A 25391-nucleotide genomic window follows, 5' to 3' on the forward strand; every position below is an offset into this window, starting at 1 on the left:
TACAGCATTCTTCCGTCCCGTTAGAGCCTCGTTGACTCACTGGTACATAAGCCTGCATTAGTTATGCTTTGTATATTTATGAACTAGCTCAGTAGCTCTACACCCTCTGGCCTGCATAGTACAAGGAAGATCCACCTGTCAGAGTATCCACAGCATAAGCAATATATTATCCAACATGTCCACAACATAAAGTGTTTACTATGAATAGAACATGGTCTAAAGCTTATAAGCATGTAAGGTTATAGTGCTTTAATACTAATACTAGTCAGTACCAAACAGACTGTAGACCATGGCCTGATAGCCGCACGGTGGCTATCAAGACCGATGGACCTTCCTTATATGCAGGCCAGAGGATGTAGATACTGCATACCCGAAGCAAACATGAGCCTTGTCTACCGCTAAATCACTATACCACAACGACCATCTCAGCACGGAGCATAGTATGGTGGTTATGAGATATCTGCTGCGATGTAGATAAAATCATCCTGTGATTATGATAATAGAGCCATAAAATTCCCAGGAAGTTACATGCCATTTATAGACCTTTCTATATGCATGGCGCACACAAGTGTGGACAACGGAAGGGCACTCGGAGCATCCTTGCAGCAGGAAATACTGATACTGTAGTACGGGGCTTTGTATGGAGTAGGATCACAATATCAGTTTTTGTAAGCGCTCTCAAGGTGAATAGTGCCCCGCACAGCCACGCCCCCATCTTTTCTCTCAATCCACACATCCCATACTGAATTTTTGGTAGGTTTGGGTCTACCACAGATGACTAGCTGGTCCTCAACAAACAGTGGAGCAAGGTTCTTGTAATTGATGTCGATAATATCGAGGCCTCTGCCATGTAGATGATGCCGAAGGGCTGTAACAATCAGTGTCAACGTTAGGGGCCCATGCACAAGGAGGTTGCGGTAGCCTTCGATATTGCTGGTGTATCCATTATCGAGATGAATGGAATGAGCATTGAAAGTGAGCGCGGAGAAGCGAAAGAGTAGGGCTCTTGTGGGCTTCATCTCGTAATGGAACACCGGGTTCGCGGGGGCTTTATGGGCGTAATTAAGGTTAGCTGGGGTTATTGCACTCAGCGATATCAGTAAGCTCTACACACATTTGATCGTCCTGCAGGTTTGCGAGAAACTCGCCTTGTCCTGGACCAGCTGGGCGGCAGTTTTGTCACGCATGAACACTAGATCCCTGTTCTCAAGTATTGATGTATGCGCGTCCATGGCTTCGCTATCACTCCATATCCGCTTTCTAATCTCAGGCTCTGTTTCTTCTTCTTGCACGGTGCCTATCAGTCTCTCGATCTTGACTATGATCTTTTCTTCTCCAGCTTGCCCTTTGACAATTACATCGCGAATTCGTTCAATGCACACGGCGCGGCCGCCGTCGAGTCGTAGCCTATTCGTAGCTGCAAACCTGAGACCACCGCCCGCCCACAGACGCCTATTGAATGGCGCCCCGGGTGTATGTAGGATGTCAGTTCCGTCACCTAGGAGCTGGGAGAGGGTGACTTGAGGGGGGAAGTAGACAAGATGGTGGGCCGGCGGTAGATATGACGGCCGGGTGATTGTTGGGAGAATTGTTTTCGGAGAGATTCGATTGAATTCGGGAAAAAGATCTGTCAGAGTTAGATTTAGAAGGTGTGACTGCTGAGGTTGCAGATAATCGAAAAACAACGGGAGTTGACGGGACGTCAGTTCATGATGCAAGCGCTCCGGAAACGAAGCGTAACCCCGCACTGCACTGGCATAGCCCGGCGAGTTTCTGAAGCTGTGGATGCTCAATCTGTGGATGTGTGGTGCCTTCTTCATCGATAGCGTTGAGCGTTGAGGAGGGCGGAAGTCGTAGCATAATCTCGCGGCAGCGTTTGACGGCTGACCTGGGAGTTTGGCTTGTTTGTCCAATATTACCCCAGGTGCACCCACAAATGATCTCCGGGGCAGCTTGGGATTGAAGCTCCGATGCGACAGGATTGAGCTTCAAGGCCGCATTAAGGTCTAGGACTAAGCCAACTATAGGTCTCTCTGCCCTCATGCGAAATCATGGCACCTCTTAAAGTGACATTTCTCGGCCCCACGGCATCATTTTCGCACCAGGTCAGAGACAATTAGCCCACAATTGAGCCTTGCAGTGTGGTTAACCAAGTATTTCAGGCCGCTGTTGAGACATTCGGGACCTTTTCTGAGCTTATACCCTGTCTATCTTTTGCAGACGCTATCACTGCTGTTCAAAAGAAACGCGCAGACTATGCCATTGTTCCATTCGAGAATTCAACAAATGGCTCAGTTGTGCAAACTTTGGACCTCCTGGTGGATCGCAATGATAGCTATAATGATGTGAAGGTGTGCAGCGAATATTACCTGACAGTGCACCACTGCCTTCTAGCTCGAAAGGGGCTCATCCCATCTGGGCAACAAGAATACAGCGCCATTACCAAGTTATACACACATCCGCAGGCGTGGGGACAATGTGAGAAATTCCTCGCGAAACATTTCAAAGGTGTGGAACGACAGGATGTTTCATCGACGTCGAAAGCAGGCGAGACTGTCCTCAATACAACATCCGAGGCCAACGCCGCCATAGCTAGTCGCTTCGCGGGGGAGCATTACGGCTTGGACATTCTTGAGGAGAACATCGAGGACAGGGCCAATAATACCACACGCTTCTTGGTTCTAAGAAATGTCGATTCAGATCAACATGCCCACCTCCAACATGAGTTTGGCCGCGGATTATCTACCCTGGAAATCCCCCTGGGTAGTTCAAAAACGAAGAAGTCGCTATTCGCCTTCATGGTCCGGCAGGATACCCTCGGAACCTTGGCAGATGCTCTATTGATATTCAAGGAAGGGGGGATGAATCTCACTAGTATAAGCACGCGCCCGAGCCAAATACAGGCCTGGAAGTATGTGTTTTTAGTTGAAAGCGAGACTTACCAAAATAAGGAAGTCGTGCCTGACATTATGAAAGAATTGGAGGGAGTCACGGAAAATTGCAAACATCTGGGAACCTGGAGCAATCAACTTGTGCCGGCTTGACAAGACTCGAAACTCTGTGTAGACTATGCACGGCATATAATCAATGTCTATATGCAAGTTGTCCTATAATGTATGTAGAGACGATGCATCCGTGGTTCTAGAAGAACGGAGACATATCACCCGCCCTTCATCACAAAAAGTGGAATAAACTTATGGTGAACCCAAATTTCTACCAGGGATAATGGTAAGATTGACGGAAGTTTAGAATAAACATGAGAGCAACTCTGGTCTCAGAGATTGCCAGATCAGAACAATTTAACTGCCAGTTCAAAACACAAAGATAACAATCCGCTGTGTGGATAGACGTCCATTGGCGCGTAACGAATCCACCACCCTTATGCGAATCACACCTATAAGTCGTCCTAGCCTCCTAGGCAACTTCGGCGACTATGTTACGGAGCTGGGATGGCCCTGCGTTGCAGAACATGTTAGCCAGCCATATTGAACTGCTTGAGACAGGAAATCAGACCTCTGAGCATCTGCACGAAGCTTTGTCCAGGTCGCATCACGGTATCCACCGTGAGAGCGACGATTTCGCCTTCGGAGCCGCTTTGATGGTGCATCGGGCGAGCCGTCAAAAGATCCGAGTTGGAAACTTCTGGCTTTTCATCCTCGCTCCCTGCGAGGCCGCTGAACCGTCAATCTGGTAAAGAATTAGCCCGGGTGGAAAGTAATGCACAGTGTGAGGACCTACCGTCGTAGAATTCATCTTCGTCAGAATAATCAGCAAGTTGTTCGAAATTGACTTTGTAGCGGAGGATTGCTCCGATACCACCGAACCCCTTGACAAACTGGTTTCCTTCGCTCGACTTGTCCGAAACGAACTCCAGGGTGGCACCAAAGTCCTTATAGCCTTCAGCAAGCCATTCAAGGAAGGATCCTTGATCCACGACCTCCATTTCGGCGCCGGTGTCTTTGTCCAAGAAAAACTCCTTGTTTTCCTCTTGAGCCTTAGTTGTGTGGACGACAACTTCGGCACCCTCGGCGTTTTTGAGAACCCACCTAGTGACATCCAGATTCTCATACACGATCAGCGTCTCGCACGCTCCGAGTTCCAACGCCTTTAAAGTATCTTCAACACCGTAGCAAACCTTTCCTGTGTCTTGACTAATCTCCTCAAAGTACTTCCCAATAAGTTTTTTCTCCTGGACGAACTTCACATTGCTTAAAGTCTCTGCCGAAAGCTCAATGGCCTGGTTGAAACCGTTCTCACCACCATACGAAACGTCGACGACCTTAATAACCTTTGCCTGAAGTCGCTGATCGAACATATCCGACTGGTTCAAGTCGTTCTTGAAATCGGCGGAACCGGCAAGAATGATACCGGCAACATTAACTTTGTCATTGGTGATATAGTTCTGCACGGCCAACTCAGCAATCTTTCGCACATAGTTGTGGCGCTTTTCCTCTCGTAGACGTGCGAAACGAAGGGCGGACTGACCACCACGGCCGTGCTTCTTGGGTAAATCGACGCTGAGCTTCTGAAGAATTTCTCTTGTATTGCCACTCAATGTACCAAAGAGCGCCCCGTTACCGTCCATGATGATGAAACCGAACTTTTGGTCGGACTCAAGCAGTTCGCTCAAGGCTTCGGTGTGAAATTTGTTATCACAAAGGTATAGTGATGTGTTGATGGGCTTGAATGGCTCGAAGTCGATGTTGATCTTACGTTCCTTTCCTTCGGACGTAATAATTTCACCACAGTATACAACCAACCCATTCGGAGGTACCTTGTTGTAGAGCTTAAGACGTTGCTGGGTGGATGTGATAGCGGAAAGCACAGAAAGACGATTGACGCGCGATTTGATGTTGGACGCGGTTCCCTGTGCACGGCGGTTAGCATAGCTTGTGGATAGAGGATAAATCTTACAAATTCTTCGGCTAACATCTTCGCTGCTCGGGAGACCTGATCCTTGGGTGCTAACACAACGGTATTAGTGATTTTGCCTACCAAGCGCCAATTTTCGCGAACATACGAATGATGAGAGAGATCATGGATGTTCCATTTCCTCGCGCAGCCTCAAGCCGCTTGATGAGCTTCTTGATCTTCCATATCTCAATGTTCTTCTCCGCTTCGTTCGCCTGCTGAACCGCGCTCATTTTGGGCGAAGGCGAAAATGCAGTATAGCCCTATTCTTCGAGAAGTTGAGAACTGGCCACCTGGTTCTTGAACGGCGTTGTCAGTATCGTAACGGTGAACAAAAGAAACCCGTTTTCGAGATACAGATAGGCCAGAAAGATGTAAATATATAGAGTCGGGCGCAGAAACGTTTGTTATATTATAGGAACAGCGTGAGAGTGAGGATAGATAAGTGAAATACTACATACCTCGAGGCTGGTCAATTTGCCGTCCAAGTCCAGCGGGGGTGTTTAAAATTCGTCAGGCACCGTGGGGTGGCCGCATTATGAGAGAGTGGCTGTGGCTGATGACGTAAGCCCTCGCTAGACTAGAAACACGACTTACCTGGTCATCTACTGTATGTACGGAGTACTAGTAGAACACCACCATTAACAATTGGCCCTGGAAGCCTTTTCAAATCATCAGTGCGATCCAAATTGCAGAATGGTCGGCGTCTCTCTAATTCAGTCCTCAAGTTTATGTATACATGCAAATTGGATTCGACAGGTTGCACCACCATAAGCCTGTGCTCTCGCTCCCAATGTGCATTCAAGCAATAGGTACGGAGTAGCCAAATAACGCTTGGTCCATTCTAGATCATCTGCTTTCTCAAGGATATCATTTTCCTCGATCTGTCTGCGGTTGAGACGACCACGGTCAGCCGAATCATTTGTGAGGTGTCATGTCATTTGGAATAACCCTACTAGATAACCACACTTGTTGACAGATATTATACTATAGAGAATTACTACCCAGCCAGGTCTCGACCCGCAGGCCATCTAAGACCCTGTCTAGTTTGCAGGTGGCTGCTGACGTTTTCCTCATCGATATGGGTAAGTACCCATATATGGTTAGGTATCTAGTTGGGCATTTTGTTACCATATTGCAGACTGCAGTTAGATTAACCTGGCTACTACTGATTAAGTATGTTATGTTTGTGTAATATATTATATACTGGGCGCTTTATTATTCACATGAGCATGCTCTGTCCTCGGCATAGACTAGACCATTTACAGATTGGTTAGCACTTACCTCGCTAATCAAAGACACGGAGTACGGAGTCTGTAAATACACTGCAAGTTTCCAAACCCAAAAAGAAGCTCGGCATGAGTCCGAAATAACAACAAAACAAAAAATCATACCAGTGGTCAACCGAGTCAGCTTTATCATTCTGAATGTGTTGATACTTTTCTCGATAGGTTATATAGATCTGAAGTCCACCATCCCTAGTGTTTTCGGTAACAGGCTACCTGCTTATCTACGGAGTATAAGTACCTTGAGTCTTGACTCTTTCTTATCCGGGATCCCCACAATTTTCTTGCCCGAAACTCGGAGGGGGCTGGACTTTCACCAGTCTGATATCGCTGCTCAGTTCCTTATCTCTGGGTTTATGTCATTGTTTTGTGCCAATGTCGTTTGCCAGGGTAGATTGTTGCTCAAGGTTGCCAATAAATAAGAGAAGGATCACACTTTCTATGGGTTGCAACTTGCAAGCTTGCATTCGTCTCTGTCGAAGCTGGGGCGTATTCAAGCTTCTGAAAGGCCAAGGCCCGTTCTAAGAATACTATACAAAAGAACGATTCCAGAGTAAGCTCTTACTGAATCTGGAAGTCTTTTCCACCTTCGCCACTGCATCTATCTCTCGGCCACCATCTCGAATACTGTTAGGTAGTACCTAGCGGAAGGAAAAATGTTGTTTGAGGACGATTCGGAGCTTCCCGAGAGCCGGCGGGCAGAGACATACACAACACCATCTGCGAGCTCGCCACTAGATTCCAGAGCGTCCTCTGACCGTCAACATAGTGATGATAATCACTTTGTGCATCGGACCAGGTAAGCTTTCATTCGTGTAGACACCATTGTCGCCCTATGTTGATATTCTCTGTAGATCAGCGTCGTTTTCGATGCGATTCAGGCAAGCGGGTGGTGTCAACAGCATTGACAACTTCGCTCGGTCGTGGCAAAGAGCTGCGTGCTTCCCTGAGGTGTTTCCCCGACGTTCTTCCTTTGCAACAGCCGACTCGGACGAAGAATGGCAATCGCCAAGCGGCAACTTTACCAGATCACTAGGATCATTAATGGCACACGCTGATCTGGATCCTGCTCTCACTCGGCCCCTTCTGAATGACAATGGAGTCGGCCATGACCAAAGAGATGGTATCTCGAATTCCAGCCACTTAGAGCCAGCCCTCGGCACCTCATATGGCTCGATATCTTCGCGCGTTAGCGAGTCAGCCAGAAAGCACGTCATCGAGTTTCACAAGCAGCAACAAGTGCACAGCGAACCTGCTGTTGGACATGACGGCGAGCCCTTGCTAGTGAAGCAAGTACAACACGAGGACGGTACGCGCGAAAGCATTGTCGTCGGTCAATCAACCGTGCCGCAGACGGTTTTCAACTCGGTGAACGTGCTAATCGGCGTCGGCCTCCTAAGTTTGCCACTGGCAATGAAACACGCTGGATGGCTGTTCGGTCTCACCTTTCTTCTTTTCGCGGCAATAATTACCTCTTATACCGCTAAAATCCTGGCCAAATGTCTTGATGTTGACCGAAGTTTAGTGACATATGCGGACCTGGCATATATAAGCTTTGGGCATCGCGCCCGAATTATCATAAGCTTTCTGTTCTGTCTGGAGCTTCTAGGGGCTTGCGTTGCCCTTGTTGTACTCTTTGCTGACAGTCTACATGTCCTTTTCCCAGGACTAAGCATCATACAATGGCAGCTTATATGTGGCCTAATGTTGGTGCCACTCAGCTTTGTGCCACTTCGGCTTTTGAGTGTTACGAGTATTCTTGGCATACTCTCCTGTACCTCCAGTATGTCAACACCCCTTACTTCTGCGGACACCGGCTAAGTCTGACTGCCATAGTTGTGGCTATAACATGCATTGATGGGTTAACGAAAGCACATGCACCTGGTTCACTTCGAGAACCGGCCCAGACCTATCTTTTCCCTAAAAACTGGAGCACGCTTCCTCTTAGCTTTGGGCTTATCATGTGTAAGTCGTTCGTGGCCTGCCTTGGACATTCATGACTGATCGTTTCCAGCACCTTGGGGCGGGCATGGTGTGTTTCCCAATATTTACCGAGATATGAGACACCCGCACAAATATGGACGAAGTCTTTGGGCAACCTATATCTTCACGGTACGGAAGCTTAGTCGTTGCTTCTCGACTTGCGCTAACGAACACTCTGTGCTAGTATTCCCTGGACTGTACAATGGCCGTGCTAGGTTGGATGATGTTCGGGGATACGATTCGAGACGAAGTTACAGCAAATGTACTGACCATGGACGACTATCCGCCGTTTTTGTCCGTTTGCATCATAATCTCTATTGCTATAATTCCCATAACAAAAGTGCCTCTCAAGTAAGTTTGGTCCGCCCTCTCCAGGATCCTGTATGTTCGCTTTTAGATCGCTAACGCGGGGCACAGCTGCCGGCCACTTGTTGCCACAGCCGAAGTTCTGTGTGGTCTGGAAACGCGCAATGAATCGACTCTGGATTATGGAGATCGAGAGATACTCGCTGCTCAAACAGTGAGGGCGCTGATACGCATTATGGTTGTGGCCAGTATTGTTGTTATGGCGATTATTTTCCCCTCCTTTGATAGAATAATGGCGTTGATGGGCTCCGTGCTGTGCTTCACCATATGCATCATCTTGCCTCTCGCGTTCTATCTGAAGATATTTGGCAAAGAAATCAAGCCAAAAGAGCGAATGCTGGATTGGTTTCTTCTGATCGTGTCCTCATTACTGGCAGTCACTGGGACAATTTGGGCATTCTTGCCGCAAGAGATAATCGCTTCGCTGTGAGCGTTGGCCAGGATTACTTCATTTGCTTCCATTTTTGACGACAATCGCAAAGTTATTCCTCAACCTGCCTGGATTCAGAATTTCCTTCTTAAACTGCTTGGGTTGGCAAGTTTCGTTGCACGCCCAAAGCTGGTAGATTAATTTCGACGTTTGCTTGTGCTTTTCCAAGGAAAACCCGAGACTGGTAAGGATTTCTTGGAGCCTCTGTTCCGTGAGGTAGCGAGAGTTCGTGATGCAGGGAGCAGGGAGCACAAGGAACAACCTCGGCACGATAGGTATGAGCGAACCAGGCGGTGGCTCTTTCGTCAAAAAGGCCACACAGCGTTTCAACATTTCGCCTCGACCTACTGGATCTGCAACGTAATTCAACACTAAAGAAAGGCTGATAAGGTGGAATCGATTGTCGTCGCCGAGAGGAAGCGGCCGTTCCATAAAATCTTGTTTCAAGATCCCAGGTTCCTGAGAGTTCAAATCAATTCTCGTGACATCAAGGTGTTTGTTCCGAGAACAGGCATTCTTAGTGCTGAGTGCACCAATCTCGAGCACACGGAGTCTGAAAGACGTGTTCCTCAAACCACCGAAATGAGGACCTATCCAGTCGACGAGGACTTTGCTGGAGTCTCCGCCGCGGTCTAGCGCTTGACCGAGCTTGCTGGCGATCTGATAACTTTCCAAACCGCCATTTGCTTTAATCTCCGCATCAAGCTTGTCTACTGTAGGTTGGTCGCCTAGTTTTATTGCTTGAGCTCGCTGCTTGAGGAGTGTATGGTGAGAGCGTATGAGAGTACGAGTTGCTTTTGCGGATAAGGTTGCATGCTTCTTCTGAACGGTTGGTGGGCGAGTGCGGGAGAGTAAGGCAGGGCATTTGTTCTTTTGCTTCTTTGCTGTCATGATAGATGCTTCAAGAGTTGCATAGTCACCATGAAATTAAACATAGAACAAAAGATAATTTACAGCAGGACATTGATGTATTTGGTCTAGCAAGCAGACCGCTTTCTGTTTACTGCCTACGTACTCCGTACTCCATACCGCCCAGGGAAGTGACGAGTAGTTAGTGGAGACTATGCCAAGATTAAAAAGGGCTGGTCAGGTGACCCACACAGCGGCGCGAGGGTTTTTGCTAAGCGAAGACACTCCGAACAATTCGACTTTCGACACTGCGACAATCACGACAACAGCGCCAAACGACAGCCATGGCCCCCGTTCAGAAGAAGACAGGTATGCAACCTTCAGCGATTCAGCTCCTTTTTTCTCGATATCCTGTTGTCAATTTTGAGTTATATGCGAAGACACGGTTTGGTGAGATGCGGGAAATACTCGTCCCGCTGAATACCCCGGGGTGAAGGAATTGGAAACACCACATATCGATTGTGCTGTGATCTCCTTGCTATTTTATGGTTTTGCTCAACAATCACACGGTGTTTTGCTTTGAATTACGAATTCTTCATGCACTTCGCTCACATTTCGTATCCAACAGGCAAGTCGAAGCCCAGCGACAAGGCTGGTGCTGCTGCCAAGGCAGTCTTGAAGGGTGCAGGCGTACGTTTATACCGACCTCGATTTAAAGCTCTCTTTGAGATATTCGTGACTGAACTTTCCCATACAACCAGGCGCACAAGACTCGCAAGATCCGCACCTCCACCACTTTCCATCGCCCTAAGACCCTCCAGCTGTCCCGGTCCCCCAAGTACCCCCGCGTGTCCGTCCCTCATCTTCCCCGTCTCGATGCCGCCAAGATCATCCTTTACCCTCTGAACACCGAGAGCGCCATGAAGAAGATTGAGGAGAACAACACTCTTGTCTTCATTGTCGATGTCAAGGCCAACAAGCGTCAGATCAAGGCTGCTCTCAAGAAGCTGTATGACGTTGAGACTGTCAAGGTCAACACTCTCGTCAGGTACGCTGTTGCTGCCGCATGCAAAATCACCGAACAAGTGAACGAAACAGACTCTAATTGACTTTGTAGGCCCGATGGATTGAAGAAGGCCTTCGCTCGTCTTACCCCTGATGTTGACGCTCTCGACATTGCTGCTACCAAGCTTGCTATTGTCTAAGTGATTGATTTTCTTTTGGGTCTGGGAAATGGTTTTCTTTTGCGCGGTGGCTTAAATATCAGCCCTTCGGTTAGCTGCTGTTGTCCGATAACCAATGGCTGAATGAATAAAACAAAAGAATTTGATGCACGAGTATACCCTGTGTAGGTTGCGGTTAGGTTGAATCTACGAACCCTTTGAAAGAAAAGTAGTACGGCGTTTTCAACGTAACAGCCCAGAATACATTTAAATCATTGTAGTATAAATGACTGTTCGCCTATTTAACCACAGGAAATCTAGTCCAAGGTATATCGTGCCACAAAAAAGTTGCAAATCGTTCCAGGTACGGGCATCGCTAGGTTTGAGAAATCAAGCTGGTCGCCTAACATCGAAGCCCGGCAAATCGTTCCACCCGAGGGCGCATGGTTATCTATTGTTTCTGCATAGTTTGCAAATGCTTGAGTACGGAGTTGTTGGTATCAAGCCACCTCTCAACGCAGTTCATTGCACAGGTCTCTTCGGTCTTGTCCAAACGACCGGAGGTAGCTTTCGAGGTAATACACTTCTTCCAACAGAGGTCGGCGAGATGATGGACATCTAGATAGTACGATTGTTAGCAGGAATACCCGCAAAAGCATGGTAAAGAGGTATCTGAGAGAGACCAAGGGCGGCATACTTTGTTGAATAAGGACCTTCTGCGATTGATGATTGAGAGTTTGAGTCAGCTCTTTCTGATCGGCTTCACTGAGCTTGCTGAGATCGAGAGTTTGCTCCATTTTGATCGGCAGGGTTGTAAGGGTAAGGTTCGTCTAGGTGGACAAATTAAGGCCGAGTTAGTTGTCGTGCTGTGAAGATGAAAAAATGACATCGGCCCCGGAAGCTGAGGGCGGTGAGAGATGTCTAGCTAATGTATGGTATCCGATAACGTTTCTTATCAATCTTCTTGTGCTTCAAACTTCGCTTTCTTTTCTTCTCGTGGCCTATTTTTGCTAGCTGGTACCTGCATCTGACTTTTGGCACCATTCGTATATCTAGCTTCCGTTAACTGATTTCCATACTCGCAACAAATCCACAGAATGCCTCCAGTCCGCACATCCCGCAATCGCAAACCGCCCCCAGCGGGCTTCGACGATATTGAAGATACTCTTCTAGAGTTCAACAATAAAATGAAAGATGCTGAGAGTGCGCCACACGAGGGAAAGAAGAAGCATGAGGTTCTATGGCCTATATTTCAGATCAGTCATCAACGTGAGTGACCGCCGCAGATCATCCAGATACAAAGAACTGCTTCAGTCCAGCTGACCCAAGGTCATTGCTACCTCACAGGCTCAAGGTACATCTATGACCTTTACTACGAGAAAGAGGCTATCTCGAAACAGCTATATGACTGGCTCTTAAAGAACGGGTACGCAGATGCGAACCTGATTGCAAAATGGAAGAAGCAAGGTTATGAAAAGGTAAGCCCAAGAATCAATGTTTACCTTGACAACTGACTGACGTTCTTCATAGCTTTGCTGCCTGCGTTGCATCCAGACTAGGGAAACGAATTTCAATGCCACTTGCATCTGCAGGGTACCGAAGGCCCAACTAAAAGAGGATCAGATTATACAGTGTGTCAGCTGTGGATGCCGTGGCTGCGCAAGCAGCGATTAAGAGCTTCTCAATGAACGCACCGTGTCTTGTATCCGACAACTATCCACTGGAGACTAATACCGAAGTTGGGGTGTATATCTCTTTCATGGCCAGCCACACGCACACATCATTAATGGCTTGGATTTCCGTCCTGACTCTTCGAAGTTGCGTACCGACGAGAGATACTTGACAGCGGTTTGAACTAACCCATCGTCCGTGGGTCGTCCGTTCCTACTCGTTGACACAACATACCGCTGATGAGCAGTTGGCCTTTTGGTTCTTCTGGGGGCATGTCTTTCCCAGGAGTTGGACCATGTGAGGAGCCATTAAGTGTCTATTTGGGGCCATGGAAGTGTGGTTAGAATGTAAGCCCACCCTCTGGACTACAGTCTACACCGTATCCCGAGAACGGGTTCACTTCGAGTCATCTAAAACGTATGGAAAGGCGGGAGACCGAGCAGCGTTACTTCGATCAAAACATTCTCACTGTGTTATCGTGATTACGAGAGAACAAGACACCAAAGTTTAAAACAGCTGCTAAAGCATTGAAATTCGTTTGTACATACAGTAGATACGGAGTCAAAAAAGAGAAAGCGTTCTGCCTCTTGGCGTGGGTAGATGAGTGGGGAACGGCTCAGCAAGTGGCGGTCCCCCGGGCTCCTCAGGGGCTGCGTTGGAGCAGCAAGTCGGTCATCCATCGTTCTCGGAATTTCTGCTTCAGTAAAGCATGGGAGCTCTTTTCTCTTAACTAACAGCTTGTTAGCCTGTGCCCTGGAAGGCAGCCCTTTCTTTCTTTTGTTTAGTTTTTCTTTCCAGACCGAGTCGCACTTTTTTGTTTATGCTTCTTTTTTAGATGCGTTTCCTAGACTTATTTTGAGCAACGAATTGAGCGACGACTTGCGAGCGACGACCATTCCCTTGTCCTGTGAACTATTTATTTGACTCGAGTGTCAACGTGAACGATGGCACATAATTATGACGTCGGGACGAGGGCCTGGCAACCCGACCCAACTGAGGGCTGGGTAGCCTCTGAGGTCAAAGAGAAACTCGTTGATGGTGACAAAGTTCGGCTTGTTTTTGTCCTAGAGAATGGCGAGGTTAGTGTTAGTTCGAGTTAGTATGATTGACACTGACCTGTCTAGTGCAAAGAGGTAGAAACCACGCAAACCGAACTACAGGTGGATAACAATTCGAACTTGCCGCCGTTGATGAACCCTGCTATGCTTGAAGCTAGTGAGGATCTTACGAACCTATCTCATCTGAACGAGCCAGCGGGTACCGCCGTTTCTTTCCGAGCTCATAGGACACTGAGCTAATGCCATGCAGTTTTACAAGCCATCAAACTCCGCTATGCGCAGAAAGAGATATATACATACAGCGGCATCGTTCTTATCGCGACGAACCCTTTCGCGCGTGTTGACTCCCTGTATGTGCCGCAAATGGTTCAGGTTTATGCCGGGAAGCACCGCGCATCACAGGCACCGCATTTATTCGCCATCGCGGAAGAAGCTTTCGGGTAAGTCCTAGGAGTAATTTCATGGTCTATCACTAATTTTACAACAGAGACATGTTACGGGATGGTAGGAACCAAACAATCGTTGTCTCAGGCGAATCTGGTGCTGGAAAAACAGTCAGCGCAAAGTACATCATGCGGTACTTCGCGACTCGCGAGTCCTCCGATCAGCCTGGAAAGTACACCACAAGTAGGGCCGACGCGATCAGCGAAACCGAAGAACAGATTTTGGCCACAAATCCGGTTATGGAAGCCTTTGGTAATGCGAAAACCACGCGTAATGACAATTCCTCGCGGTTTGGGAAATACATTGAGATTATGTTTGACGACAAAACCAACATCGTTGGTGCCAAGATACGAACCTACCTCCTAGAGCGGTCACGCCTTGTCTTCCAGCCCCTAAAAGAACGGAATTATCACATTTTCTACCAGCTTGTTGCCGGAGCCACTGATGCGGAAAAGCAAGAGCTTGGACTTGGGTCGGTCGAAGACTTCGACTACCTTAATCAGGGCGGGACACCGGTTATCGATGGGGTTGATGACAAGGCTGAATTCATCGCGACGAAAAAATCATTGGGAACAATTGGCGTACCGGAGCTCACGCAGTCGGAGATTTTCCGTATTCTTGCAGCCTTGCTGCACCTTGGTAACGTCAAGATCACTGCCACAAGAACCGATTCGACCCTTTCACCCTCCGAGCCGTCGCTTGCACGGGCCTGCGAAATACTTGGAATTGACGCCAACGAGTTTGCAAAATGGATAGTGAAGAAACAACTAATCACGAGAGGAGAAAAGATTACTTCCAACCTGACGCAGCAGCAAGCAATTGTTGTTCGGGACTCCGTTGCTAAATTCATCTATTCTAGCTTGTTCGATTGGCTTGTTGATAAAATCAATAGCGGTCTAGCAACAGAGGAAGTTCTCAGCAAGTTCAAGTCATTCATTGGTGTCTTGGATATTTACGGATTCGAGCATTTCGCCAAAAACTCCTTTGAGCAATTTTGTATCAATTATGCCAACGAAAAATTGCAGCAAGAATTCAACCAGCATGTCTTCAAGCTTGAGCAAGAAGAATATGTACGAGAGCAGATTGATTGGACTTTTATTGACTTCTCGGATAACCAACCCTGCATCGACCTTATTGAGGCAAAGTTGGGTATCTTATCTCTTCTGGACGAAGAGTCGCGGTTGCCAATGGGCTCTGATGAGCAATTTGTGACCAAGCTCCATCACAATTTCGCCGCCGATAAACAAAAGTTTTACAAAAAACCTAGATTTGGAAAGTCTGCTTTCACGATCTGCCACTATGCTGTCGATGTCACCTACGAGTCAGATGGCTTTATTGAGAAGAACCGGGATACTGTTCCAGATGAGCATATGGAAATCCTGCGCAATTCTTCCAACAGCTTTGTGAAAGAGATACTAGATACCGCAGCCTCTGTGCGCGAGAAGGATTCAGCCGCCGTCTCTTCCAAGCCAGTGACGGCTCCAGGCCGTAAAATTGGCGTCGCGATCAATCGCAAGCCAACACTAGGTGGAATCTTCAAATCGTCTCTGATTGAGTTGATGAGCACGATTAATTCCACCGATGTACACTACATTCGGTGTATCAAGCCGAACGAAGCGAAAGAGGCTTGGGTGTTTGAGGGGCCAATGGTGTTGAACCAGCTAAGGGCTTGTGGCGTGCTAGAAACAGTTCGCATCAGTACTGCCGGATATCCTACCCGATGGACTTATGAGGAGTTCGCTATTCGTTATTACATGCTTTGCCATTCGTCGCAGTGGACTTCGGAAATTAAGGATATGTGCCATGCCATTCTGCGCAAAGCACTGGGTGACCAGCAAAAGCACGACAAATATCAACTGGGTTTGAGCAAAATTTTCTTCCGCGCGGGTATGCTCGCGTTCTTGGAAAATCTGCGAACTTCGAGGTTAAACGAATGCGCGATCATGATACAGAAGAACTTGCGATGCAAGTACTACCGACGTAGGTATCTCGAGGCGCGGTCGTCCGTTCTCGCAACCCAGTCTTTAATTCGAGGGTTTCTTGCGAGGCAGCGCGCCGCCGATATACGTCGGGTCAAATCTGCCACAACCATCCAGAGGGTGTGGAGGGGTCAGAAAGAGAGAAAGAAGTACAACCAGATTCGCAATAATGTCATCCTTCTACAGTCACTGTCAAAGGGTTTCCTTTGTCGGCGGAACATTCTGAACTCCATTCACGGCAATGCTGCGAAGACTATACAACGCGCTTTCCGTTCTTGGCGCCAACTGCGTGCATGGCGGCAATACCGCCGACAAGTCGTTATCGTCCAAAACCTCTGGAGGGGTAAACAGGCGAGAAAAGAGTACAAGACCCTCAGGGAAGAAGCGAGGGATCTAAAGCAGATTTCCTACAAGTTGGAAAATAAGGTGGTTGAGTTGACGCAGTACTTGGAATCTCTGAAACGGGAGAACAAATCGCTTAACTCTCAACTTGAGAACTATGAGACTCAGTTGAAGTCTTGGAGGACTCGTCATAACGCACTAGAAAATCGATCCCGGGAACTCCAAGCAGAGGCCAATCAGGCGGGCATCAGTGCAGCTCGGCTCACTGTCCTAGAGGAAGAAATGAGCACATTGCAGCAGAACCATGCCGATGCTCAGGCCACTGTCAAACGTCTTCAGGAAGAGGAGCGAGTTTCTCGCGAAGCAATTCGTTCAGCGAACCAGGAACTTGAGAAGCTCAAACAAATCAACGCAGAGGCCGAGAGCGAGAGGTCCTCTCTTCGGCAACAAGTCATTGACCTTGAAGAACAACTGGAGGTCGCAAAGAGGACTTTGCCCCTTCAAGCGGAAGCCACAACAGGTATAGGCCAGCCGGCACCCGCCAATGGTCTTATCAACCTGGTCTCTTCTAAGAAGACGAAACCTAAGAGGCGCAGTGCCGGTGCGGAGAGAATTGATACCGACCGGTTCAGCGGAGCCTATAACCCTCGACCCGTGTCAATGGCAATCCCAAGTACATTAGGCCGACAGAATTACTCGGTTGCTGCGCTGTCCTCCGGACTTGACTCGGTAGAGGCAGAACTTGAGACTTTACTTTCCGAAGAGGACGATCTCAACGAGGAAGTCACAATAGGTTTGATCCGCAACCTCAAGATTCCGGCGCCCAATTCCACTCCTCCACCCACGGAGAAGGAGGTTCTGTTCCCCGCCTACCTCATAAACCTTGTGACATCTGAAATGTGGAATAATGGGTTCGTTAAAGAGTCCGAGCGCTTCCTGGCCAACGTCATGCAATCAATCCAACAGGAGGTCATGCAACATGATGGCGAAGACACCATCAGTCCAGGGGCCTTCTGGCTTTCCAACGTGCATGAGATGCTTTCCTTTGTGTTCTTGGCCGAGGATTGGTATGAAGCACAGAAGACTGATAATTATGAATATGACCGCCTTCTGGAGATTGTGAAGCATGATTTGGAGAGCTTGGAATTCAACATTTATCATACCTGGATGAAGTTGCTCAAGAAGAAGCTTTACAAAATGATCGTTCCAGCCATTATCGAATCGCAGTCGCTTCCCGGCTTCGTCACGAATGAGACGAATCGATTTCTCGGAAAGCTTTTGCCGTCGAATAACAATCCAGCCTTCAGCATGGACAATCTTCTGAGTCTTCTGAACAACGCCTACAAGGCAATGAAAGCTTTCTATCTCGAAGATTCAATTATTACACAGACCGTCACGGAGCTTCTGCGTCTCGTAGGTGTCACGGCTTTTAATGACCTCCTGATGAGAAGAAATTTTCTTTCTTGGAAACGCGGCCTCCAGATTAATTACAACATAACCCGTATCGAGGAATGGTGTAAGAGTCATGATATGCCCGAAGGGACATTACAGTTGGAGCATCTAATGGTAAGGCAACCTAGCGTTTGGTCCTGGTCAAGCTAACAAGGATTATAGCAAGCGACCAAGCTTCTGCAACTGAAAAAGGCCACGTTGAATGATATCGAGATTATCCAAGACATTTGTTGGATGTAAGACAGTCATCGTTATTAATTCTAGCAGGCCATGCTAATCATTTTCAGGCTCTCTCCAAACCAGATCCAAAAACTGTTGAACCAGTATCTCGTGGCAGACTACGAACAACCCATCAACGGCGAGATCATGAAAGCTGTGGCCTCACGTGTTACCGAGAAGAGTGACGTGCTCCTTCTTACCCCAGTTGACATGGAGGATAGCGGGCCGTATGAGATTGCCGAGCCTCGCGTCATTACTGCTTTAGAAACATACACCCCTTCTTGTGAGTGTCCGCCCATTTCGTGATGTATACGTCCTTTGACTGACTATCCTCCTATCAAGGGCTTCAAACACCACGATTGAAACGACTTGCCGAAATAGTTTCGGCGCAGGCAATGGCACAACAAGAGAAACCGGAGAATCCGGATATTGGCACGATCTCTGTCGAGTAGTTCCACAGTTGCATGTAGCTACTGCCTGATCTTTTTTTTTTTGGGAATGATGGATAAAGAGCCTCCGGCCCGAGTTAAGGGTTAGATTATGTTAGTATATTTTGGAGCATACTAGATGTCTCCCTATGGCCCATAACCTATCTATGGTCATTGCTGGCCTCAAACATCATACAAGAAAGTCATCAGGCAACATTACGGGTTAAGGTACTTGCCAAGCCAATGCTACGTGATACAGTAACAGGTCATGATAAGTTGGTCAATACCCGATAGCTAGCAGAAAAAAAAACTTACAACCAATAAGCTTGTTGGCAGGGGGTACTTTAAAGCTGTAGGGTTTGTATAGACTAATCGCCTTATATGTATTTTTCAGGGGGAAAGTAGAAATTCCGCGGCATCTGACTTCCCCACATATCGGTAGTACGCCGCACACATACGTACAACCAAGGATACAGCCTGTTACCGCTGGCGACTGATATTTTCAATTTGCCTACCAACAATTTCCTCCGTCGAAGATGAAGTCCCTCAATTTTATCACCGGTAACAAAAATAAACTAGCGGAAGTTAGAACCATACTAGGCAACGTGGTCGACGTTCAGAGTCAGGCAGTCGACGTGCCCGAGATACAAGGAACAATTGAAGAGATAGCGAAGGCGAAGTGCAGACATGCTGCAAGTGCAGTAAGTGATGAAAGCAAGCTTAAAGCTTAAAGCGTTAGCGCATGTATCTTTACCGGTTGGCTAACTATACTACAGGTGGGAGGGCCGGTATTGACTGAGGATACGGCTCTGGAGTTTCATGCGCTCCAAGGCCTGCCTGGCCCATACATGTAATGCGCCCAAGTAACCGTCTGGCCGGCTAGAAGCTGACAGGATCCCTCGTAGCAAATCGTTCCTCGAAGCTTTGGGTCATGAGGGGCTAAATAAGATGCTTGACTCATTCGAATCGAGAGGCGCAGAAGCTGTGTGTACTTTTGCATTTTCTTCCGGTCCTGGGTCAGAGCCCATCCTTTTTCAGGGAAGAACGAAGGTATGGTAGTAGTATGTCATCTTTGATGATAAGAGAGCTAAATAATCTGTCAAGGGCGCTATTGTGAGACCCAGGGGGCCAACCAATTTCGGTACGTTCTTGCCGGTCTATATGAGACAACGGCTGACCTTGTCGTTCTACAGGTTGGGATCCTATATTCGAGCATGAAGGCAGGACATTTGCAGAAATGACCAAGGAAGAGAAGGTAGGGGTGATCCCCCCTCCTACCCTCTATTCACAAGTGGTTAACATACGAACAGAATAAAATTTCCCACAGATACAAAGCTCTTGTCAAGCTGCAGCAGTGGTTAGCCGACGAGCAACCGTAAGGCAAGGCAGCATTGCGGAATGGTATCATATATTAAGAGCGTCCCGACTGGTCGGTCTTCCAGTTCTCTACCCAGGAGGCTATCCTTGCGCAATTAGCCTCTACATCGCCGTCCTCTTCACTACTAAGTTCAACCACGATCTCTTCATCAAACCCCTCGCGAGCCTCTTCAATAAGGACCCCAAAGATCTCCGCATCTAGATTTTCTTGTAACTTCGTTTCATGGTAACCTCTGTAGCATAAGTTAGTTCGTCCCTGAAAGAAGCAATGGGTAGGGATGTCAGTACCTGGAATTGAGACGGTCATATAGAGTAGATGTAGAAGGACAGCGCAATACCACAACAAGGTCAATCCAGGATTTGGGAAATAGGTCACAAGCATGCCAATCTATTAAGAAGCCACCTTGGAGGATCTCATCCTCAATGGCATCTAAAAGCTGTACGTAGTTTCCTAGTAAGCAGGTGGAAGATAAATAGAATAACAAGCCGATATAGGGGTAAGGGAAAATAAAGACCTACCTTATCTTCATCTACGACCCAAGTTTTCAGCTCCTCGTCATAAGTATCATAGCAACCTCGGTCTTTCGCAATCTGGTTTATCGATAAATGCTGCAAGCCTGTGTCTTGGGCAAGTTGCTCGCAATGCACTGTCTTTCCAACACCAGGGGTTCCTGTGATGATAATGTTAGGTGAGGTCCGCATTTCGATCTGTGATTATCAATAAGATATTGAAGGACCGAAGTCACTGAACGATAGCGTTCGGGAATTGATTCCTGAAGCTCGATATTTTAGATGCCAAGAGAAAAATTTGGTGGGGGTGGAGTCCTTAGGCACTACGGAGCGCCTAGCGGGGCGTACATTCAAATTGTGACGACATACTCGACAGTAAATATCACTGCAGTCTATAAGCTTCATACATAGTGTTTGTTGGGAATGGTTCAAGTCATCTGCTGGGGGCTGGGAGGTAATAGCCTGTAGGGTTAGACGAGCTGGCAATAATGCAGTTGGCTTCATGGCATACCTGAGGAGCTCAAAAGTCTGATACTTCTGTAGGTAGTTCGGGCCCTTCCTGAAACCTTTCAGTATGTGACCCGGGTCCATGGTCTTGATTTTAGTAGTCATGGCATGCTTGATTACGGAAGGTGTCTTCAAACCCGGATCCAAGACTAATAGATTTCCACTTCCTTGTTCCCGGATCTCAAAGCCAACGATCGTCATTGAATGCCCTATTATTGTCAGCCTAACCCCGCCAGTTGCTAGTGCAGCCAAACCATGGTGTTGGAAGTATATAGGCGGCAGGTCTGTCAAGACCACTTTCTCGGTCTGCCCATTTAAGCCCATTCTGAAATAAGCGGCGACGTGGGAGAGTAGAAAGCTATGAGCGGACATTTCCTTAGTCTTCCCAATACTTTGGGCTTCGCATCTGTTGGCATCAGTATTCGCTCGTGGACGTAGTGCTGAGCTGAACTTACTGGATTCCAAGGCTTAAAAAAAAAGCCTGAGCCTGTAGATGAATTAGAGAGTTTCAGTCCGAAAGCATTATAGTAGTCTTACCTCAGAGGTGCCAATATACTTTCTGGTTCCCTTAACACCACCTGTTTCGGTCCTACCCATGGCATTGTATCCCATATCCCATGCACGTTCTATCATGTCCTGGAGTTGCAGAATCGTGGGCAAGGTCGGGAAAAGATTGCAAGCACCTGACCCTCTGATATAAGACACCAACATTTGAATGTTCCTGTATCCACAAAACCCTCCCTCCCTTGGCATCTTGGATATGTGATGAACATGGGAGCTGCAGAGAAATGCACGCTGAACAGACTTATCCTGTCTGCATAGCTGAGCCAGGGCAGGCACGACATGAGGTGTTTCATTCTCGATGAATGCATGTCTTGAAAGCTTGCCATCCAATGTGATCTTGTTGAATTTGACGTTTGAATGTTCTTTTTCTAGCAATCGAAAGAGCCATGAAGGCATCTTCTTCTCGTGGGCAAAGGGTCCAAGCTCCGCACGCTGTAGTAATGTTAGTCTTGACATGAACAATCGAACAGATGTAACCTACGCCGAGTTTCTTTATAGCTATGTTAGACAGCTTCTTTGCGCGTATACGCTGTTCATCTTGGTCGTTGCTCGAAGCAACACGCAACGAAGTGGTTCCGACGGTTTGTAAAAAGGGTGCATGTCTAGGGACAGCAGGATCTCCCAGCTTCGCATAATCTTGGCGTGTAGATCCACATTGATCCCCAATTCCTAAGTTAGAAGTAGTAGAGAGCTGAAACCCTAGACTTGTCCTGGAAGTTGGTTGGGAAGGTTCCTGCGATTCTGCAGATGATTCATTTTCAGGGTGACAGTATCGCACGTGCTGGGTGACAAAATTGCTGTCGCGGTCAAAAAAGGGACAAAATGGGCATATCGAGTCATCAGTGCTTTGGGCTTCCATTCTTGAAAAAGCGTACAGCACGGATGGCTTGAATTACGACTTGTTTAGGGTGTAGGGTATCGGAGACAAGCCAAGGGTAGGATGAAAGACTAGACAGCACTTATGCGGTCTGCTTCTTGCCTATTCTTGCTAAGTGAGATGAGCGGGGAGTTGAGGAAGTCGCGATCAGATGCGATCTGCAGCTTCAGGCTGCTGCGTTGCATCCATTGCAGTTTGAGCCTCACCACGGGCCAGGCTGAAAAAATAAGCATGGCCATTGGCCAATTATATCCACGGGGCTGATCTGCAGGACTCGTCAAGGTTCTCGCCATGATTTGCCGTACCATCCTGCCATGCTAAGTTTGATCTTAGGTATCGCAAGTTATATACCGGCAGTGAAGGGATTAGGGCAGCCCCGGACACTGACCCGGTCTCTTCAAGTTTCATGTGGGTGCCTAGACTCGGGGAGTAGATTACCGGATGCTCAAGCGGCCACTTCAACCTCGCAATTGGAATGCATACCTACATATTTTATTCTTGGCCAATAAAAAATGTAGAAAAGCCCCGACATCGTCGTCGTGGGGCATGACTCACGAGAGCCAGGCGAATTAGTTACTTGCGTTCCTTATTAGTAATACGCCAATTACGTATGAAAATCAACGACTATCGTTCCCCACATGAAAGGCGGAAAAAGTAAGAAGAAAAACCATGCCCTCCGCTTTCGCAACCCCGCGGGCCACATAAAAAGATTCCGTTGCCGGACATTCATACTCGCGCCAGAACTCCTGTCATATAGGCATTTCAACATGAACGGCCAACTGCCATTGAATCCGGATATAATATCTACATTAAAGGATGTACCCGCAAGCTCAACCAACAGCAATTGGGTCGTACAGAAGTTTGGAGGTACAAGCGTCGGCAAGTTCGCTCACAATATCATTGATCAGGTCGTCCTGTAAGTTCCCTGGTCGGCGCTCATGGTCAATATGTGGCTAATCATTCAATTCACCCAGTCCGAGTCTTCTACAACATAAGGTCGCTGTAGTATGCTCTGCAAGGAGCAGTTTTACGAAAGCCGAGGGCACTACAAATCGGTGAGTCACCGTGCAATTCTTCCAGCAAGTGTAGACAAATGTGCTCATCTGAACAGGTTACTGCGAGCTGCTCGCGACGCAGAGAACTCTCAATCTAAACAATACCTCTCTTTCGTCGAAGCCGTCCGGCTGGAGCATGTCAAGGTCGCTGAGACACAGATAAAGTCGGATGAACTCAGGGCACAACTCACCTCGGAGATCAATGATGAATGCGATCGGGTTTTAAAGGTCCTGGAAGCTGCCCAGACGCTCGGCGAAATAAGTGCACGCTGTGTGGATAAAGTCATTAGCACAGGGGAGAAACTGAGTTGCCGCCTGATGGCCGCCTTTCTTCAAGACCGCGGGGTTGATTCGCAATACGTCGATCTGTCCGAGATTATTGATTTTCATATTTCGGGTCAGGGTCTTGATCAGGGATTCTACGACAATCTTGCAGCTGCTCTGGGCCGCAGAGTTACTGGTGATAAGGTACCAGTAATCACGGGATACTTTGGAACAATACCCGGGGGTCTTCTTGACCAAATTGGGCGTGGTTATACTGATCTGTGCGCGGCTTTGGTTGCCGTTGGGGTACATGCTAAGGAGCTTCAAGTATGGAAGGAGGTCGACGGCATATTCACTGCGGATCCCCGGAAGGTGCCTACCGCTCGTCTACTACCAGCGATCACTCCTGCCGAAGCCGCTGAGTTGACATTCTACGGCTCGGAAGTGATTCATCCTTTCACGATGGAACAAGTCATTCGTGCCAAAATCCCAATTCGTATAAAAAACGTCATGAACCCGAAAGGAAATGGAACCGTGATATTCCCCGATTCTACTTACGAGTTGGAAAGGACAACACCGGGCCATGACCCGAGACTATTTCGCACAAGGAGCCCGAGCCTTCTTCAAAGACCGAAGCGCCCAACCGCTGTCACCATCAAGCATAACATTCTCGTCATCAATGTCCATTCTAACAAACGCTCTCTCTCTCACGGATTCTTTGCAGGGATATTTTCGGTTCTTGATCGCTGGAAACTGTCCATTGATTTGATATCCACCAGCGAGGTTCATGTTTCTTTGGCTCTTCATTCGGAGAGGCCGCTTCTGAACGGTGTGGGGAGGGACGAGTACCAAATCATCGACGAGGATTTGAAGGGAGCTTTGAGTGACCTGCAGAGATATGGTACCGTTGATATAATCCCTGGAATGGCCATTCTTAGCCTTGTAGGGAAGCAAATGAAAAACATGGTTGGTGTGGCTGGGCGTATGTTCTCTACTCTTGGGGAGAATAATGTTAATATTGAGATGATCTCTCAAGGTATGTGTGATTATATCGCGATAAGTTTACCGGACTAATGAACTCTGATTAGGCGCCAGCGAGATTAACATTTCATGTGTTATTGAAGAACGAGATGCAGACCGTGCGCTCAACATCATACATACCAGTTTATTCACCTTTTTAGATTAGAGGACGTTTGCCCCATCTTGCTTATTGGTTTGTGCAGTTCAGCGAACACTCTTCGTATTCTAGGATATCCACCACATCTTTTGGCTTGAAAATCCTGCGGCTTCGACATTGTTGACAAGCATGCTTTCCGCGTTCTGCATGACGGCGTTCTTGACTTTCTTTCTTCCTGGCGATTCTTTCCGGCTCTCCGGGTATGCTTCTCTTAATCCTAAAGACGATCTTAGATAGATTTCATTGTTTGTGTGTGGTAACATTGCCTATAGATTGTACGGGGTATTGCTCTGTGTATTTGGACTACGGTACGTCATTGCCATTGTTGAGCAAGAGTCTGGCGACATACTTACCGAATCAGCCAGCCTTCATTCACGCGAAGCATTTTCTTGATGCATACTTGCCGCCTCAAAAGGGGTTGGGATTTGACATACAACTTCATCTGGTTGACCTACAGGTTCCTCAATGGCTTGGCGCTT

The 25391-nt window shown here is 47.7% G+C and overlaps 14 protein-coding genes across 14 annotated transcripts; 7 read left to right on the forward strand and 7 right to left on the reverse strand.

Annotated features, from left to right (window-relative positions):
- Positions 1-71: 71 nt before the first annotated feature.
- BDW74DRAFT_158596 (uncharacterized protein) lies at positions 72-1911 on the reverse strand. The gene is made up of 2 exons (XM_073725340.1): positions 1115-1911; positions 72-1048 (listed from the first exon to the last, which is right to left on the reverse strand). Exons 1-2 carry the CDS (start codon positions 1818-1820, stop codon positions 660-662), a joined length of 1095 nt encoding a protein of 364 aa, XP_073581175.1. The 5' UTR covers positions 1821-1911; the 3' UTR covers positions 72-659.
- BDW74DRAFT_64186 (prephenate dehydratase PHA2) lies at positions 1853-3508 on the forward strand. The gene is made up of 2 exons (XM_073733360.1): positions 1853-2105; positions 2163-3508. Exons 1-2 carry the CDS (start codon positions 2052-2054, stop codon positions 3042-3044), a joined length of 936 nt encoding a protein of 311 aa, XP_073581176.1. The 5' UTR covers positions 1853-2051; the 3' UTR covers positions 3045-3508.
- On the reverse strand, positions 3335-5547 carry BDW74DRAFT_64109 (translation termination factor eRF1). Its single transcript, XM_073733358.1, has 5 exons — positions 5021-5547; positions 4915-4964; positions 3739-4867; positions 3514-3687; positions 3335-3455 (listed from the first exon to the last, which is right to left on the reverse strand). Exons 1-4 carry the CDS (start codon positions 5142-5144, stop codon positions 3683-3685), a joined length of 1308 nt encoding a protein of 435 aa, XP_073581177.1. The 5' UTR covers positions 5145-5547; the 3' UTR covers positions 3335-3455; positions 3514-3682.
- A 1520-nt stretch (positions 5548-7067) lies between these two features.
- Positions 7068-8976, forward strand: BDW74DRAFT_169619 (putative transporter; the record flags this gene model as incomplete). Its single annotated transcript, XM_073727020.1, has 5 exons — positions 7068-7980; positions 8034-8162; positions 8212-8309; positions 8365-8531; positions 8598-8976. 5 exons carry the CDS (start codon positions 7068-7070, stop codon positions 8974-8976), a joined length of 1686 nt encoding a protein of 561 aa, XP_073581178.1.
- BDW74DRAFT_64328 (25S rRNA (adenine2142-N1)-methyltransferase) lies at positions 8790-9898 on the reverse strand. Its single transcript, XM_073733362.1, has one exon. It carries the CDS (start codon positions 9865-9867, stop codon positions 8995-8997), a length of 873 nt encoding a protein of 290 aa, XP_073581179.1. The 5' UTR covers positions 9868-9898; the 3' UTR covers positions 8790-8994.
- Positions 9899-10073: 175 nt separating this feature from the next.
- Positions 10074-11199, forward strand: BDW74DRAFT_158614 (60S ribosomal protein uL23). Its single transcript, XM_073725341.1, has 4 exons — positions 10074-10194; positions 10454-10515; positions 10587-10873; positions 10943-11199. The coding sequence occupies exons 1-4, from the start codon at positions 10170-10172 to the stop codon at positions 11028-11030; spliced, it is 462 nt and encodes a 153-aa protein (XP_073581180.1). The 5' UTR covers positions 10074-10169; the 3' UTR covers positions 11031-11199.
- Positions 11200-11228: 29 nt separating this feature from the next.
- On the reverse strand, positions 11229-11904 carry BDW74DRAFT_158616 (Tim10/DDP family zinc finger protein). The gene is made up of 2 exons (XM_073725342.1): positions 11686-11904; positions 11229-11606 (listed from the first exon to the last, which is right to left on the reverse strand). Exons 1-2 carry the CDS (start codon positions 11783-11785, stop codon positions 11440-11442), a joined length of 267 nt encoding a protein of 88 aa, XP_073581181.1. The 5' UTR covers positions 11786-11904; the 3' UTR covers positions 11229-11439.
- Positions 11905-11964: 60 nt separating this feature from the next.
- Positions 11965-12961, forward strand: BDW74DRAFT_64391 (BUD31 family protein). Its single transcript, XM_073733364.1, has 3 exons — positions 11965-12257; positions 12336-12466; positions 12519-12961. Exons 1-3 carry the CDS (start codon positions 12086-12088, stop codon positions 12660-12662), a joined length of 447 nt encoding a protein of 148 aa, XP_073581182.1. The 5' UTR covers positions 11965-12085; the 3' UTR covers positions 12663-12961.
- A 510-nt stretch (positions 12962-13471) lies between these two features.
- Positions 13472-18889, forward strand: BDW74DRAFT_64365 (type V myosin). Its single transcript, XM_073733363.1, has 7 exons — positions 13472-13738; positions 13784-13916; positions 13968-14157; positions 14205-18048; positions 18097-18170; positions 18222-18436; positions 18496-18889. The coding sequence occupies exons 1-7, from the start codon at positions 13604-13606 to the stop codon at positions 18603-18605; spliced, it is 4701 nt and encodes a 1566-aa protein (XP_073581183.1). The 5' UTR covers positions 13472-13603; the 3' UTR covers positions 18606-18889.
- A 111-nt stretch (positions 18890-19000) lies between these two features.
- BDW74DRAFT_64400 (non-canonical purine NTP pyrophosphatase) lies at positions 19001-19976 on the forward strand. Its single transcript, XM_073733365.1, has 6 exons — positions 19001-19282; positions 19358-19431; positions 19487-19631; positions 19686-19722; positions 19775-19836; positions 19892-19976. Exons 1-6 carry the CDS (start codon positions 19118-19120, stop codon positions 19958-19960), a joined length of 552 nt encoding a protein of 183 aa, XP_073581184.1. The 5' UTR covers positions 19001-19117; the 3' UTR covers positions 19961-19976.
- A 16-nt stretch (positions 19977-19992) lies between these two features.
- BDW74DRAFT_169625 (nucleoside triphosphates FAP7) lies at positions 19993-20660 on the reverse strand (the record flags this gene model as incomplete). Its single annotated transcript, XM_073727021.1, has 3 exons — positions 19993-20191; positions 20247-20395; positions 20478-20660. 3 exons carry the CDS (start codon positions 20658-20660, stop codon positions 19993-19995), a joined length of 531 nt encoding a protein of 176 aa, XP_073581185.1.
- BDW74DRAFT_64402 (peptidase family C78-domain-containing protein) lies at positions 20427-21381 on the reverse strand. The gene has a single exon (XM_073733366.1). The coding sequence runs from the start codon at positions 21345-21347 to the stop codon at positions 20676-20678; it is 672 nt and encodes a 223-aa protein (XP_073581186.1). The 5' UTR covers positions 21348-21381; the 3' UTR covers positions 20427-20675.
- Positions 21115-22690, reverse strand: BDW74DRAFT_64439 (peptidase family C78-domain-containing protein). The gene is made up of 5 exons (XM_073733367.1): positions 22021-22690; positions 21513-21971; positions 21431-21462; positions 21230-21373; positions 21115-21184 (listed from the first exon to the last, which is right to left on the reverse strand). The coding sequence occupies exons 1-4, from the start codon at positions 22396-22398 to the stop codon at positions 21352-21354; spliced, it is 891 nt and encodes a 296-aa protein (XP_073581187.1). The 5' UTR covers positions 22399-22690; the 3' UTR covers positions 21115-21184; positions 21230-21351.
- Positions 22691-23129: 439 nt separating this feature from the next.
- Positions 23130-25018, forward strand: BDW74DRAFT_64453 (aspartate kinase). Its single transcript, XM_073733368.1, has 4 exons — positions 23130-23332; positions 23391-23471; positions 23528-24771; positions 24824-25018. Exons 1-4 carry the CDS (start codon positions 23184-23186, stop codon positions 24919-24921), a joined length of 1572 nt encoding a protein of 523 aa, XP_073581188.1. The 5' UTR covers positions 23130-23183; the 3' UTR covers positions 24922-25018.
- The last annotated feature ends 373 nt before the right edge of the window (positions 25019-25391 follow it).

The sequence above is a fragment of the Aspergillus multicolor genome (genome assembly GCF_047715735.1).
Source record: "Aspergillus multicolor strain CBS 133.54 unplaced genomic scaffold BDW74scaffold_24, whole genome shotgun sequence".
NCBI classification, from domain to species: Eukaryota; Fungi; Ascomycota; class Eurotiomycetes; order Eurotiales; family Aspergillaceae; genus Aspergillus; species Aspergillus multicolor.